This window comes from Pelophylax lessonae, assembly GCF_965119305.1.
Source record: "Pelophylax lessonae genome assembly, chromosome: 6".
NCBI lineage: Eukaryota > Metazoa > Chordata > Amphibia > Anura > Ranidae > Pelophylax > Pelophylax lessonae.
In genome coordinates this window covers 188841341-188855075 of record NC_138773.1, presented here as the reverse complement: position 1 = coordinate 188855075, position 13735 = coordinate 188841341, and the positions used below count along the sequence as shown (strand labels likewise).

The 13735-nt window shown below is 47.8% G+C and overlaps 1 protein-coding gene across 1 annotated transcript in view; it reads left to right on the top strand.

Annotated features, from left to right (window-relative positions):
• Window positions 1-13735, top strand: part of ORC2 (origin recognition complex subunit 2) — a 135429-nt gene that overhangs the window by 104698 nt on the left and 16996 nt on the right. The window contains exons 14-15 of the mRNA XM_082261318.1: window positions 10598-10769; window positions 13609-13670. Coding sequence (XP_082117444.1) covers window positions 10598-10769; window positions 13609-13670 — 234 coding nt within the window. The remainder of the gene's footprint in view (window positions 1-10597; window positions 10770-13608; window positions 13671-13735) is intronic.

The window sequence follows — 13735 nt, the reverse complement described above, 5'->3', positions numbered from 1 at the left end:
TTTTTTTACGGGGTCCAGTAGGTGGTCCATTTGTGGGCCCTTGGTTTGCATCCCCTTTGCGGGATCGCCGTCGGTGGCCCTCCCCTGATTATGTTTTCTGGGTGAGCATAGTATATAGCGTCCCCCGCCCTCCCCTGTGTCATCTGTCTCATCAGATCCTGAATGTGTTTCAGCCACCGCAGACACGAGTCACCTTACAGGGTCTGCGTCCATGCACCCTGAGTGCTCAGATAGTGAGGATGATTCCTCTGCTCCTTCTAGTCGCGCATGGAAAGGCGCTGGTGGATGCACTGATTGTGTCAGTGCGTAAAACTTTAAAAATGTTTCCCTTTTCCAGTTACTTTGACAACATTGTCACAAAACAGTGGGGTTGTCCAAAACGTACTCTTGTGGCCCCTGAGCGTTTTGCTATGTAGTATCCTTATGAGGATTCCCTGCTTAAAAAGTGGACAGTCCCACCTGTAGTGGACTCGCAGGTTTCCAGGTTAAATAAAGCTACCTTAATTTCGGTTGAGGAGTCCCTGACCTTTAAAGATCCGGCTGAGAGGCAGGCAGAGGCTCTTGCCCGCCATATGTTCACTGTTGCTAGTTCAGCACATAGGCCAGTATTTACTATTGCCCTGATGTCACAAACTCTGACCGAGTGGGCTAAACTTTTACGCTGGGACCTGGAGGGGAAACAACTTCCCCCTACCTTTGTGGAGCTGGCGGACCAGTTGTTCCAGGGGCTACAGTTTATCTGTTTTGCCTTTTGGATTCGGCTCCTTTAATTTCTAGGCTGTCTGTATCAGCAGTGGTCCTTTGGCGTATTATCTGGCTGAAATGCTGGCCTGCAGACCAGACTTCTGAGAAGGCCTTCTCTGATCTCCCCCTTGTAGGGAATCATCTGGAGCCTCCTTGGAGGACATCATTAAGGGTCTCACAGGAGGGGGATGAGTACTCTTCTTCCGCAGGCTACCAAGGGCAAGGAGCCCCGTTGTAGATGTGGGCTGTTCTTCTCGGCTCATAGGAGGCCTATACGTCCCTTAGGGTCTCAGACAAGGGATCAAAGTCCTTCAGGGCCTCCACCGGAGGTTCCAAGAGGACCTGGTCTATCAAGCCACGAGCGGGCTCTTCCAGACCTGTGGGCAAGGCTTCCTCTGCATGGAGGGGTGCCCTCACCCATATCTGGGGTGGGGGAGACTTCTTCGCTGATTTCCAGATCCATGGACCTCCCTGGTACAGAACAAGTGGGTCCACAAAGTCATTCGGTCCGGCTACAAGATCGAGTTTTGGTCCTATCCTCCTAAAAGATTCTTTCCTTCCAATCTGCACTTGTCCCCAGATCGCTTATGGGGTTTCTATGGGGCAGTGCAAGACTTGTTACTTCAAGCGGTGATGGTTCCAACTTCGGAACGTTTTCAGGGTTTTTTACTCTTTACAGTTCCCAGTTCCCAGGAAGGAAGGCAAGGTATGTCCAATTCTGGACCTGAAGGTGCTAAACTGCTTTGTGTGGGTACAGAAGTTCCAAATGGAGTCCATTCGCATGGTAGTGTTGTCCCTACATCATGAGGATTTCCTCCGCTTTGCCGTGGGCGAGGAGCATTATCCGTTTGTGGCGTTACCCCTTGGTCTCGCCTCTGTTCCTTGGGTCTATACAAAAGTGTTGGCCCTGGTGCTAGCATTGTTGCGGTACAGGAGTACCTGGATGATCTTCCTCTGCGAGCGAACACTTCGGCTGCTCTGATGGACAACTTGGAGATTACTCTACGAACTCTGAGGGTGTTCGGTTGGTTTCTGAACCTTCAGAAGTCTGCTCTGGTTCTGTCCACAAAACTGGACTATCTGGGTCTGACTCTGGACTTGGCCTCAGCCAGAGTGTTACTTCCTCTGGAAAAACTCCAGGCATTGCAGGAGGCAATTCAGCTTCTATTGTCTAGCAGACGGTCATCTCTCTGTGCTTGCATTTGGGTGCTGAGCCTGATAGTGTCTACCTTCAAAGCAGTTCTGTTTGCACATTTCCACACAAGATTTCTGTAAAAAGAGATTCTGGTGAAATGGGACAAGAATCAACGGTCTCTAGAGGTGGCTTCATTCTCCGGGCACTTCGACAGGGAAAATCCTTTCTCCCCCTGTACTGGACGGTTGTCCCCTCGAATGCCAGCCTGTCCAGGTGGGGAGGCGTTCTCGGTACAGATTGTGCTCACGGGGTAATTCATTTACTGGAACTCAGACTTTTTCTGGATCATTGGGCAGTTCGTCTTCAGGGGTGTCCGGTACAAATTCAATCGGACAATACCACGGAGGTGGTCTATGTCAATCACTTTGGAAGTAGCCGGCATTCTAAGGTGGTGGGCAGACCGATTCGTTCCAGCCCTCTCTGCTGTGCACATTCCAAGGAAGGTACAGGGGTTTGTGGCAAGGTCTCGGGATCCTCTGGCCGATACCATAGACTCCTTGGAGTCAGTATCGTCTGATTTACACCTCCCCCCCCCCCCTCTCAAACTTCTGCCAAGATTCCTGTGAAGGGTCGAGGCAGAAGGATTCCAGTCATTGTAGTGGCTCCAGACTGGTCTCGCCGGTCTTGGTAGGCCGATCCGGTACGGCTGGTCGCCGATCCTCCTTGGAGACTTCCTCTCAGGGGAGATCTGCTGTCCCAAGGGCCAATCTTCCATCTTGCTTTACAGTTGCTGGCTTTAATGGCTTGGCTGTTGAAAGCCAGGTGCTGAAGGATGGAGGTTTGTCTGAATTGGTGATTCCTACACTGTTAAAGGCTAGAAAATGTACCTCTAGGAAGATTTACTATCGTACTTGGAAGACGTACATTGCCTGGTATGAATTTCTGGGGAGTTCTCCCTCACTCATTTTCGGTGGCTCGGATCCTGGCTTTCCTCCAATGGGGGCTTGAGCAGCACCTGGCCTTGAGTACCGTCAAGAGCCAGGTTTCGGCCTTGGCGGGCTTTTCTTTCAATGTTCATTGGCCACACATTTCTTGGTGCGTACCTTTTTCCAGGGAGTTCGACACTTGGCTCCTCCAGTGCGGTCTCCATTGCCTCTGGGACCTCAATTTGGTTGTCAGTTAGCCAGAAACCTCACTTCGGAAATATTCGGAAGGCTCCCCTGGTTATGTTGGTCTATAAGGTGGCCTTTTTTTGGTGGCTATTACTGCTGCACGCAGGGTGTTGGAGCTGGCGGCCTTGTCTTGTCGTTCACCTTACCTGGTGGTTCACAGAGATAAGGTGATTCTTCGTCCCTGTCCGTCGTTTCCTTCTAAAACTTGTCTCTAATTTCTATTTGACTGAAGACATCGTGTTGCCTTTCCTATGTCCCAGGCCTAAACGTCCTAAGGAAATTGCTTTGGTTTCCCTGGATGTGGTTTGGGCAATCAGGGTGTACCTGGTAGCTACGGAGTCTTTTAGGAAGTCAGACTCCCTATATGTACTCAAGGATAGACCTCCGAAAGGGTTGGCCGCTTCTGCTGTGACCATTTCCAGATGGATCAGACAGACAGTGATTCAGGCCCATTCAATTAGGGGTCAGGTTCCTCCTTTTCCCTGTTTAGGTGCACTCTACCTGGGCGCTTAGTGCCTCCTGGGCCTTCCGTCATCAGGCGTCAGTGATGCAGGTTTGCAAGGCGGCCACCTGGTCATCTGTACAAAGTTTTATAAGGTGAATCTGTTGGCATCTGCGGATGCTTCTTTTGGCCGCAAGGTTTTGCAGGCTGCTGTTTAAAGGACCTGGTCCTCTTTGAGGGTGTATTGTTTTTTTTCAGGTGAGCTCCATGTTACCTAGTTGGCTATGGTTTAGCCATGGGAATTTTTTCTTGCTGTTTCCACCCCTCATGTTTGACACTGCTTTGGGATGTCCCAATGGTCAAGAATATAAGGAGCTGTGTCTGTCAAGAAACGAAAGAGAAAATGGGATTTTTGACTTGACCGTAAAAACTCTCAGTGCCTATAGCTGGGAGTGGGAGTATACTCCCTGGGACTGCCCCATAGGTGTAGTCGAGCTTTTTCCTGCCTAGTGTCCTACTCCTGTAGGGAGCAGTATAATTCAATGGTCAATAAGATAAGGAGCTGTGTCCATCAATGAACATCAAAGGAATGGATTTTACGGTAAGTCAAATCCCAGTTTTTTTTGTTTTTTTTTTAACGCGCCCCGTCCATGTTTACTCTCGCACCAAATTCAGTGAAGTGTTTTTTTCTCAAAAATATTGCTTTTGAAAGACCGCTGCGCAAATACCGTGTGACATAAAATGCTGCAACGACCGCCATTTTATTCTCCAGAGTCTTTGCTATATATATATATATATATATATATATATATATATATATATAGACGTAGTCCTCCTTGATTAATATCAACTCGGGTTATACTGCCCTCTACAGGAGTAGGACTAGACAGGAAAGAAAACGTTCTGGCCACACCCTAGGGGCAGTCCCAGAGGGTATATCCTCTCACTTCCTGCTACAGCAAATCAGTTTTTTTCTGTCTAGTTAGGAGTAAGGACCTAGATTCCTTGCTAGGATCTTCGGTCCTGGCAGGATTTTTTTAGAAATAATTTTTTAGACAGCTTTTTTTCTCCAGTGCTCCTGTGACATCTTCAAGCAAGTACGCTGGAACTGGGCGACGGGCTGGATGTTGAGATCCAGTGGTCACCCCAGTTCAGCCTACGAGCGCGTGCAGGCCATAGCTCCGCGCTGGGTCGGCCACGACATAGTCCCACTGGACGGGGACTGACCCTGTGAGTTAAACGTCTCGCCTGGACGCCAATGACCAACAGAGTCACGGCGTCCGTATTGGTCGACCGCCCCCCCCACCCCGGTGGAGAGGGGTTCTGTCAGGAGTTGGCGCCCGCCTGGTTCCGGTATGGTGAGTAGAATGTTCCCCCTCTCCCCCTGTCGGGTTTGTTGGTGGACGCGGGCCCCTCTCTGGGATGGTCGGACACTCAGTTTCTGGGTCTCCCCTCTATCCTCTAACAGGTCACAGATCCCCCAATTTGAGTGTGATTTTTGTGAATAGAAACCAGGAGGCTTGGTTTGGGAGCTGACTATCTAAAGTCACTATATGACTGTAAGGGTGACTGAAGTCAGTGGCAGACTACTAAAAGGTATTACTATTGAGGTATAAAGGTGTCCTACCTGTCTAGTGTGTACACAGGCCGATGCCTATGCCTGAGTTACTGCAGCCACAGATCGCCATCCCTCCAGAAAGCCGGTCACTTCCACAGGCCACACAGCCTCCCGCAGGCCGAGGACACCTCCCGCAGGCCGAGGCACTTCCGCAGGCCGCACAGGCCGAATGCACGCAGGCCGCTGCTAACTTGCAAGCCGCCGCTATCCTACACAGGCCGCCGCCATTTTCCTGCAGATCGCACGAGGCCGCCATATTGGCGTAGCCTCGTGTCTCCAGCATGGGGGCGGCCATGTTTGAGGTGACCAAACACCTCGTGGAGTAATTGGGAGGCGCCGGAAGGCGTGTAAAGGGACGGAGCCGCCTCCTTGGCCCAGGGAAAGCAAGCCAAAGACTTCCTGTCTGTAACAGACAGTGCTGGAAGCAGGTTGATAAGAAACTTCTGTGCATCAGGTGAGCCTTGGGGTCTCTCTCTCTCCCTCTTTCTTTCTGAGGGGTCCAAGCAGGTAGACTGAGGGGCGCTACTGCGCTGGGGGACTAAGTTAAAAAAAAAAAAAAAAAGATGTTTTTTTTCTTGCAATTAATTTTTTTGTTTGCTGGCAAGTGTCTTGTTACATGAACCCTGCCACACATGTATCCCCACCTGATCCCCTCAGGGTGGCCGCAGGACCCTCCAGTACCCCACTTGTGATGATGCATTATCAGCAGTTTTGGAGTCTTTGGTATCCCGGGTGGAGGTAGCCTGTCAGGGACGGGGGTCAAGAAGAGCGACCCCCGCCTACCCCTATGTCATCTGATACCTCAGATACGGATTCTGAGCTGGTCATTGCAGTCCCTTTTCTGGGGTTGTTGTCTCAGGTACAGTCTCCTCAGACAGTAAGGAGGACGCTTCTGCCTCCGCCATAGCACAAAAAGCGTTGGTGGAAGCACTAGTTGTGTCTGTCCGGGAAACCTTAAATCTTGAGGTTACACCGGCAGAGGTAGCTGAGACTCCTATTCCTTTTTTGGTACTAGCAAGCCTACCAAAATGGTGAAGGGTTTCCCTTGCCCAAATAGGGTCGTCCGTAAATGAGCCCTGCTATTTCCAAACGCATGGCTAGGCGCTATCATTTTGAGGAATCCCTCATTACTAAGATGGACGGTACCACCAATAGTGGACTCACCGATTTCCAGACTAAATAAAGCCACTGTTATCCCGTTGGATTGACAGAATGGGCCCCACCCATCTCTAGGGTGGGGGGACGTCTTCACCGGTTTCCGGATCCAGGGCTTTCCAGAATCCCGGATAAAGGGGTTCGCAAGGTCATATGGTCGGGATACAAGATCGAGTTTCGATCACTTCCACCGGTGCGATTCTTCCCTTCCAATAGTCGACATCCCCGGGTCGCTTAAAAGCTTTGCGGGGGACAGCTTCATACAACAAGCAGTGGTAGTTCCCATTGATTGTAGGAGTTCTAGTCGAACTTGTTCACAATGCCCAGGAAAAAGGGCTAGGTGCGTCCAATTCTGGTCTTGGAAGAGATGGAGTCCATCCATACAGTGGTGGCCTCCCTGCATCAGGGGGATTTCCTGGCGTCCATAGACATTTAGGATGCCTATCCTTATATCCCCATCTTCGCAGGACATCAGCGTTTTCGTTGCTTTTCCCAAAGATCATCCCTGGTTCCCACCAGGAGACTGAACTATCTGGGCCTAATTTTGGATACATCCTTGGCAAGAGTGTTTCTCCATGCGGAGAAACTCCAGAAGATTCAGTCAATGATTCGGATGTTGCTGTCCGTCAACTGGCTGGGATTGATGGTCGCCTCCTTAGAGGCAGTACCGTTTGCCCAGTCTCATACCCGAATTCTCCAAAGAGGAGATTCTTCTCATATGGAATCGGAATCCAGATTCCCTGGACAATCGGATCCGATTGAGTGAGCGGACCAGGGAGGCTCTGGTCTGGTGGCTTCGGTCTCCGATGCTCAGCCAGGGGAAGTAATTTCTTCTGATAAATTCCAGGTTACCGATAAATGTGTTGGAACTGAGAGCGATCAGACTTTGTCTGATTTACTGGACCGAGCAGCTCCAGGGCAGCCCGGTTCGGATCCAATCGGACTATGCCACGGTCATGACTTAGGTCGATCACCAAGGGGCACCAAGAGTGCCCTGGCGGCCATAGAAGTGGCCAACATTCTTATTGGGGGAACAGTTGTTCCAGTTCTCTCCGCGATATTTATCACGGGGGTGGACAGGCAGATTATTTCAGCCGTCAGATTCTGGATCAAGAGGAATAGTCTCTTCATCCAGAGGTATTTCACCAGTTGTCCCTTCATTGGGGCACCCCGGATATGGATCTGTTGGTAGGTTGGCTCAACAGGGCTTGCACCCGCGATCCTCTAGCGGACGCAGCAGACGCGCTGAACGTCCTGTAAAGGCAGTATCAGCTACTATATGTCTTCCCCCCTCTCAAATTGCTGCTGAGATTTCTCCGCAGGATAGAGGTGGAGGGAACTCCAGTTATCCTGGAAATTCCGAGCTGGCCTCTTCAAGCCGGGTACGCCGACTTGGACAGGCTAGTCGCGGACGCTCCTTGGAGACTTCCTCTCAGGTAGGATCTGCGGTCTCAAGGACCGATCTTCCATTGTGCTTTACAGTCGCTGGTTTTAATGGCCTGGCTATTGAGACCCAGGTACTGAAGGACAGGGTTGTCAGCTTCAGTTATTCCTACTCTAATTAAAGCAAGGAAAGCGACTTCCAGCAAAGTCTATTATCGCACATGGAAGACTTATATCGCGTGGTGTGAATCTTTGGAATTTCCCCCACGTACCTATTCGGTGACCCGAATCTTCGCTTTTCTGCAAAAGGGGGTTGAGCAGAAACTATCCTTGAGCACTATCAAGGGTCAGGTTTCAGCATTAGCAATCTTCTTTCAGAAGCCTTGGGCTACTCATTCCTTGGTGTCCAGGGGATGCGGCACTTGGCTCCGCCAGTGCGCGCGCCCTTACCGCCCTGGGATCTTAATTTGGTGTTTGTCGGTTCTTCAGAAACCTCCCTTTGAAAATATCAGGGAGATTCCCTTGCTTACATTATCCCAGAAGGTGGCCTTCTTGGTGGCTATCACTTCTGCACGCAGGGTGTCAGAACTGGCTGCATTATCATGCCATTCCCCATATCTAGTGGTTCATAGGGATAAGGTAGTTCTTCATCCGAAGCCATCCTTTCTTCCTAAGGTGGTTTCAGATTTTCATCTGAATGAAGATATTGTGCTACCTTCCTTGTGTCCTAAGCCCAATCATCCTCAGGAATATGTGGTGCATTCCTTGGATGTGGTTCGGGCAATCAGTGTATACCTGAAGACTACGGAATCGTTCCGTAAGACGGATTCACTTTTTGTGATCACGGATGGCCCCAGAAAGGGGTTGCCTGCATCTGCCGCGACTGTCTCCAAATGGATTAGACAGACGGTGGTACAGGCTTATTCTATTAAGGGTCGGAATCCTCCGTTCCCTGTTAAGGCGCACTCCACTCGAGCGCTCAGTACTTCCTGGGCCTACCGCCATCAGGCGTCAGTGGTCCAGGTGTGCAAGGCGGCTACCTGGTCGTCGGTTCATACCTTTACAAAATTTTTTAAAGTTGATGTGATGGCATCGGCGGATGCCTCATTTGGCTGCAAGGTTTTGCAGGCCTCAATTTGAGGAGACCGGTGGTTTACCTCGAGGGTTTTTTTCCGTTGGAATTTCAGTTGAGTCTCATCGTGTGATTGATGAGCCTTTAAAACTTCTAGTTGGCACCGGTTGGGCCTTCTAGATTGGATTTTGATTTCCATTTTCCCACCCCTCATTTGTGGCACTACTTTGGGACGTCCCGAGTTGATATTAATCAAGGAGGACTACGTCTGTCAATGAGCGACAGAGAAAAATGGATTTTTGTAAAATCTTACCATAAAATCCTTTTCTCTTAAGCTCATTGACAGACGTAGTACCCGCCCCTCTGTTTTTGAGTTGGGTTGGGTTAAATTCTCTAAACACTGCTTTGTGACATGACTGATTTGCTGTAGCAGGAAGTGAGAGGATATACCCTCTGGGACTGCCCCTAGGGTGTGGCCAGAACGTTTTCTTTCCTGTCTAGTCCTACTCCTGTAGAGGGCAGTATAACCAGAGTTGATATTAATCAAGGAGGACTACGTCTGTCAATGAGCTTAAGAGAAAAAGATTTTACGGTAAGATTTTACAAAAATCCATTTTTCTAGCAAAAAATACTGATTTTACCTTGTAAACATGTGTTGGAAATAGGCTTGGTCCTTAAGTGGTTAAAGTGGAACTTTACTCTCTCAATTAACATTGACTATTTTTAATCGTTTTTTCTGCTAGTATTAGTAAATAGGAAAGTTTTTTTTACATATTTACTTGTTTCAAACTTTTTTTTTTTAACATTCCTTCTGTTACTTTTGGGTCTCCAGGCCTAGGCAATTTGTCATACATCCCAGGAGTCTTCAGGACAGAAGGGGAGAAGGCATTTTCTCAGCTATACACACGCTCCTGCCAGCATGTATGAGCTAAGGGCAGATTGATTCCAGAAAGTAAATGCTATCTTTAAAGGGATTGTGAAGGCAAAAGGTTTTTTTCTTAATGCATTCTATGCATTAAGATAAAAAAAAAAAAAACCCTGTGTGCAGCAGCCCCCCTAATACTTACCTGAGCCAATCTTTATCCAGCAATGTTGCAGGAGTTTCTCAGCTACTTGGGACTCCCCTCATTGGCTGAGACAACAGTGCGGTGTGATTTGGCTCCCGCTGCTGTCAATCAAACTCAGTCAGACAATCAGGAGAAAGGGGGGGGCAGGTCAGGTTGCGGCTCCATGTCTGAATGGACACAGGGAGCTGTGACTTGGCTCAGGTGCCCCCTAGCTTGCTGTGGTGGTACTCAACAGGAGGGAGGGGCTAGGAGCACAGAAGAGGGACCCAAGAAGAGGAGGATCCGGGCCACTCTGAGCAAAACCATTGCACTGAACAGGTAAGTATAACATGTTTGGTTTTTTTAAAAATTAGACTTTACAATCACTTTAATTTTTTGCCTTTGCCCAAGATAGCTACGACCAGAAATGCTAGGGTGGGGGGGATTTTCAAAGTGATTTCTTATCGAAATAAAGCATGCAGACATGAATGGATGGGTAAGTTTTTTTTTTTTTCTTTTTTTTTTTTTTTATTAAAAATGAATTAAATAGCTGTTTTGGTTTGTGGTGCTCAGATGCATTGCAGTTCCACTTTAACTGTCCTTATAATACTGACATGTCTTTTGTATTGAAGACAAATCCTGCACTTGAATATGCATAGCAGTCTTATGGGATGAGTAGTAATTTTTGTAACTCCTCTCTATTTCATTGTGTGCTCATTCTGTTATCCAGCTGGTCAGTAAAAGGTGTGAACAGTACTACATAGATTAAACTAGTTCACAATATTCTGTTTAGCAGTTAAAAAATCTCAGCATTTTTATTTTTTTTTCAGTGTGGGATCAGTCAAAGCAAAGCCTGTATAATTGGCTGTGGTATGAAACTACAACATACAACTCCTATGTGGAAGAGACATCTTATGAGAACTCATTGCTGGTTAAACACTCTGGAGCTCTAGCTCTCAGCTCCCTTACTCATGTGATGCGTAGTCTTACCCCAAATGCCAGGTAAGCAAAATCTGCTCTATATTTTAGCAGTATCAGTACAGGCCTGCACAAGCTTTTCTATCATTTCTGGTCACAGAGCTGTTTTAGATCTCTAGATTTCAAAATATAATCTGTTAACAATTCCATTTCAATATCTTTATCTCTGCACAAGCTGCTTATGTGGAGATAAGCTGATGTCCTAGGCCAGGGGTGTCATACTTCATTTCATTGCTGGCCGCATCAGCATTATGGTTGCCCTCTAAGGGCCAGTTGCATCTGTAAGACTATACAAATGTATCCACTCTTTATCATATTAAATAATTGCCTCTGCATTTGAATATTACTGGTTTTAGTAATAACTTAAGCTGTGAAGGGTAGGTGCAGAGCTACATGGAGCCGTCACACACCGCTGGTATCATCAACAAGATTCTTTATTGGAAAGTGGTCAGACAGAACATGTTTCTGCCATGGTTTTCTGACTGAGCAATCTCCCAAAAAATTTGTCGGCGCATCGGGACATTGTATTGTTAGTACAGCAGCTCCGACCAAAGCTTTATTTATTTTTTTTTTTTTTTCGTTCAGCCTGCTGTACGAGTGTACTAGGCTTTGGACTTGCTCAGCTATAATGTGCTAAGTAGTGGCCACATAGTTGCTACTTTTTAAAAATGTTTCTACTTTATATATATATATATGCAAGTAATTGGGCAAAAAATGGTTATGGGGGCCCGGGTACTGCCCTGGGGGTCATGTATCAATGAAAAAAGTTTGTAAAAAAACAAAAACAAATTTTTAAATGCGCAGTGATTTACTGATGCTTAAATTGAAAGCATCAAAATGAGAAATACTAATAAAAAATTCCTTTCAATATAGTGCCTGGGGGGTTCCCTTTAGTCTACCTGTAAAGTGGCACATCTGTTCTGTGTATAGAAGCTGCTGCAGAAATAATTGCATTTATATAGCCAAAAAAATGACCTTTTCCCTTCAAGCTTTCTTTATTTTGTAAACGGCTTGGGGAGCCAGTCTGTATGATGAGGCCACAATGTAGTGCACTGGGAACAAGATTAGAGATTTTTTGGATAAATTCTGATGTCTCTTCCGCATACTTTGGCATGGCATGGCATGGGGAAAAAGTTGAGATGGCCTGAGGCTGTCGTTGTGCCATACTCACACAGGTTCTCATTGAGGGCCCTCTGCTGCATGTGCAGCCACTGCAGCATTACCAAAGTCGAGTCCCACCTGGTGGGTATGTAACAAATCAGGCGGTTTACGGGCAGGTGCATTTCCCGCTGACTCTCAGCCAATGGAGCACCGGCTGTGTATGACCACCTGAAATTGCTACAGACTCTTCTGGCCTGCTTTAGCAGATCTTCCAACCCTGGGTACCTATTTAGGAAACGCTGCACCACCAAATTGAGTACATGTGCCAGGCATGGCACATGTATCAACTTTCCCTGTCTGAGGGTGGACAGAAGGTTTGTGCCGTTATCACACAACACCATTCCTGGCTCCAGCTGGCGTAGCGTGAACCACCTCTGGGCCTGCCCCTACAGAGCTGCAGGAATCTTTGCTCCGGTGTGGTGCCTGTCCCCTAGACACAGCAACTGAAGCACTGCATGGCATCTTTTAGCCTGGCTCCTTGAATAGCCCCTTGAACGCTTAGGGGTACTTGTAGTTCGTGGACAATTCAGCAGAGGGCGAGAAGGGGGTAGAGTTGACAAATCTTGTGCAAATCACCACTTGCTGTATGGAGATGTGGCGGTACAACAAGCTGCAGCACTGAGCCCTGTCCTGCATCCTTACAAATTGCAAGCAGTGTTACCCAGTGTGCTGTGAACTAAATATAGCTTCCCTGATCATGATTGCTGGACCAAGTGTCAGCAGTAATGTGGCATTTGCGGCTGATTGATATGCCCAATGATGTCACAACATTGCCTTTCACATGATGGTACAGAGCTGGAATGGCCTTACGTCAAAAGAAATAGCGACTGAAACCTGCTTCCTCTCAAGCTTCTGCCCAGACTTCTACACAGGATTGAGGCAGAAGGGATTCCAGTCATCTTAGTGGCTCCGGACTGGCCTTGTCGGGCTTGGTACACCGATCTAGTGCGGCTGGTCACCGACGTTCCTTGGGAGCTTATGCTCAGGGAGGATCTGCTGTCCCAAGGACCAATCTTCCATCCTGCTTTACAGTCGCTGTCTTTCACGGCTTGGCTGTTGAACGCCATGTTTTAAGTATATGGGTTTATCTGAATCAGTGATTCCTACACTGTTGAAAGCTAGGAAATCTACTTCTAGGAAGATCTACCATCGTACTTGGAAGACGTACATTGCGTGGGGTGAGTCACTTGGGGTTCATCCTCACTCCTTCTCGGTGGCTCAGATCTTAACCTTCCTTCAATGGGGGTTGAACAAAAGTTAGCCTTGAGTACCATCAAGGCCCAGGTGTCTGCTTTGGCAGTCTTCTTCCAGCGACCTTTGGCCACGCTCCCTGGTGCGTACCTTTCTTCAGGGTATCCGACATTTGGTCCCTCCCAGTGTGGGCTCCGATGTCGCCTTGGGATCTCACTTTGGTGCTTTCAGCTGTACAGAAGCCTCCCTTTGAAAATATTTGGGAGATTCCCCTGCTTATGCTGTCTCAGAATGTGGCCTTTTTGGTGGCTATCACCTCTGCGTGCAAGGTGTTGGAACTGGTGTGCTCTTGATATGCGCAAGCTATTATTTAATACACGTAAGTTAAATAAAACATGCTGTAGTAAGCTGAACATGTACATAGAGATGTATATAAGATTTGATGTATATAAGGTTTGTTTATTGACAGCCATATATAGTCTATAGCCGTTCTTTCTGTTATGATTTTCAGGGGGATTTTCCGGCTTCTTGCAGAGTATCAGCTGGCCAGCAAGGACAACCCTTCATACCAAGGTATGTGTGACTATATACTGTATATTGTAATTCACTTCCTGATTATTTTGGATTGGTTCCTGTTG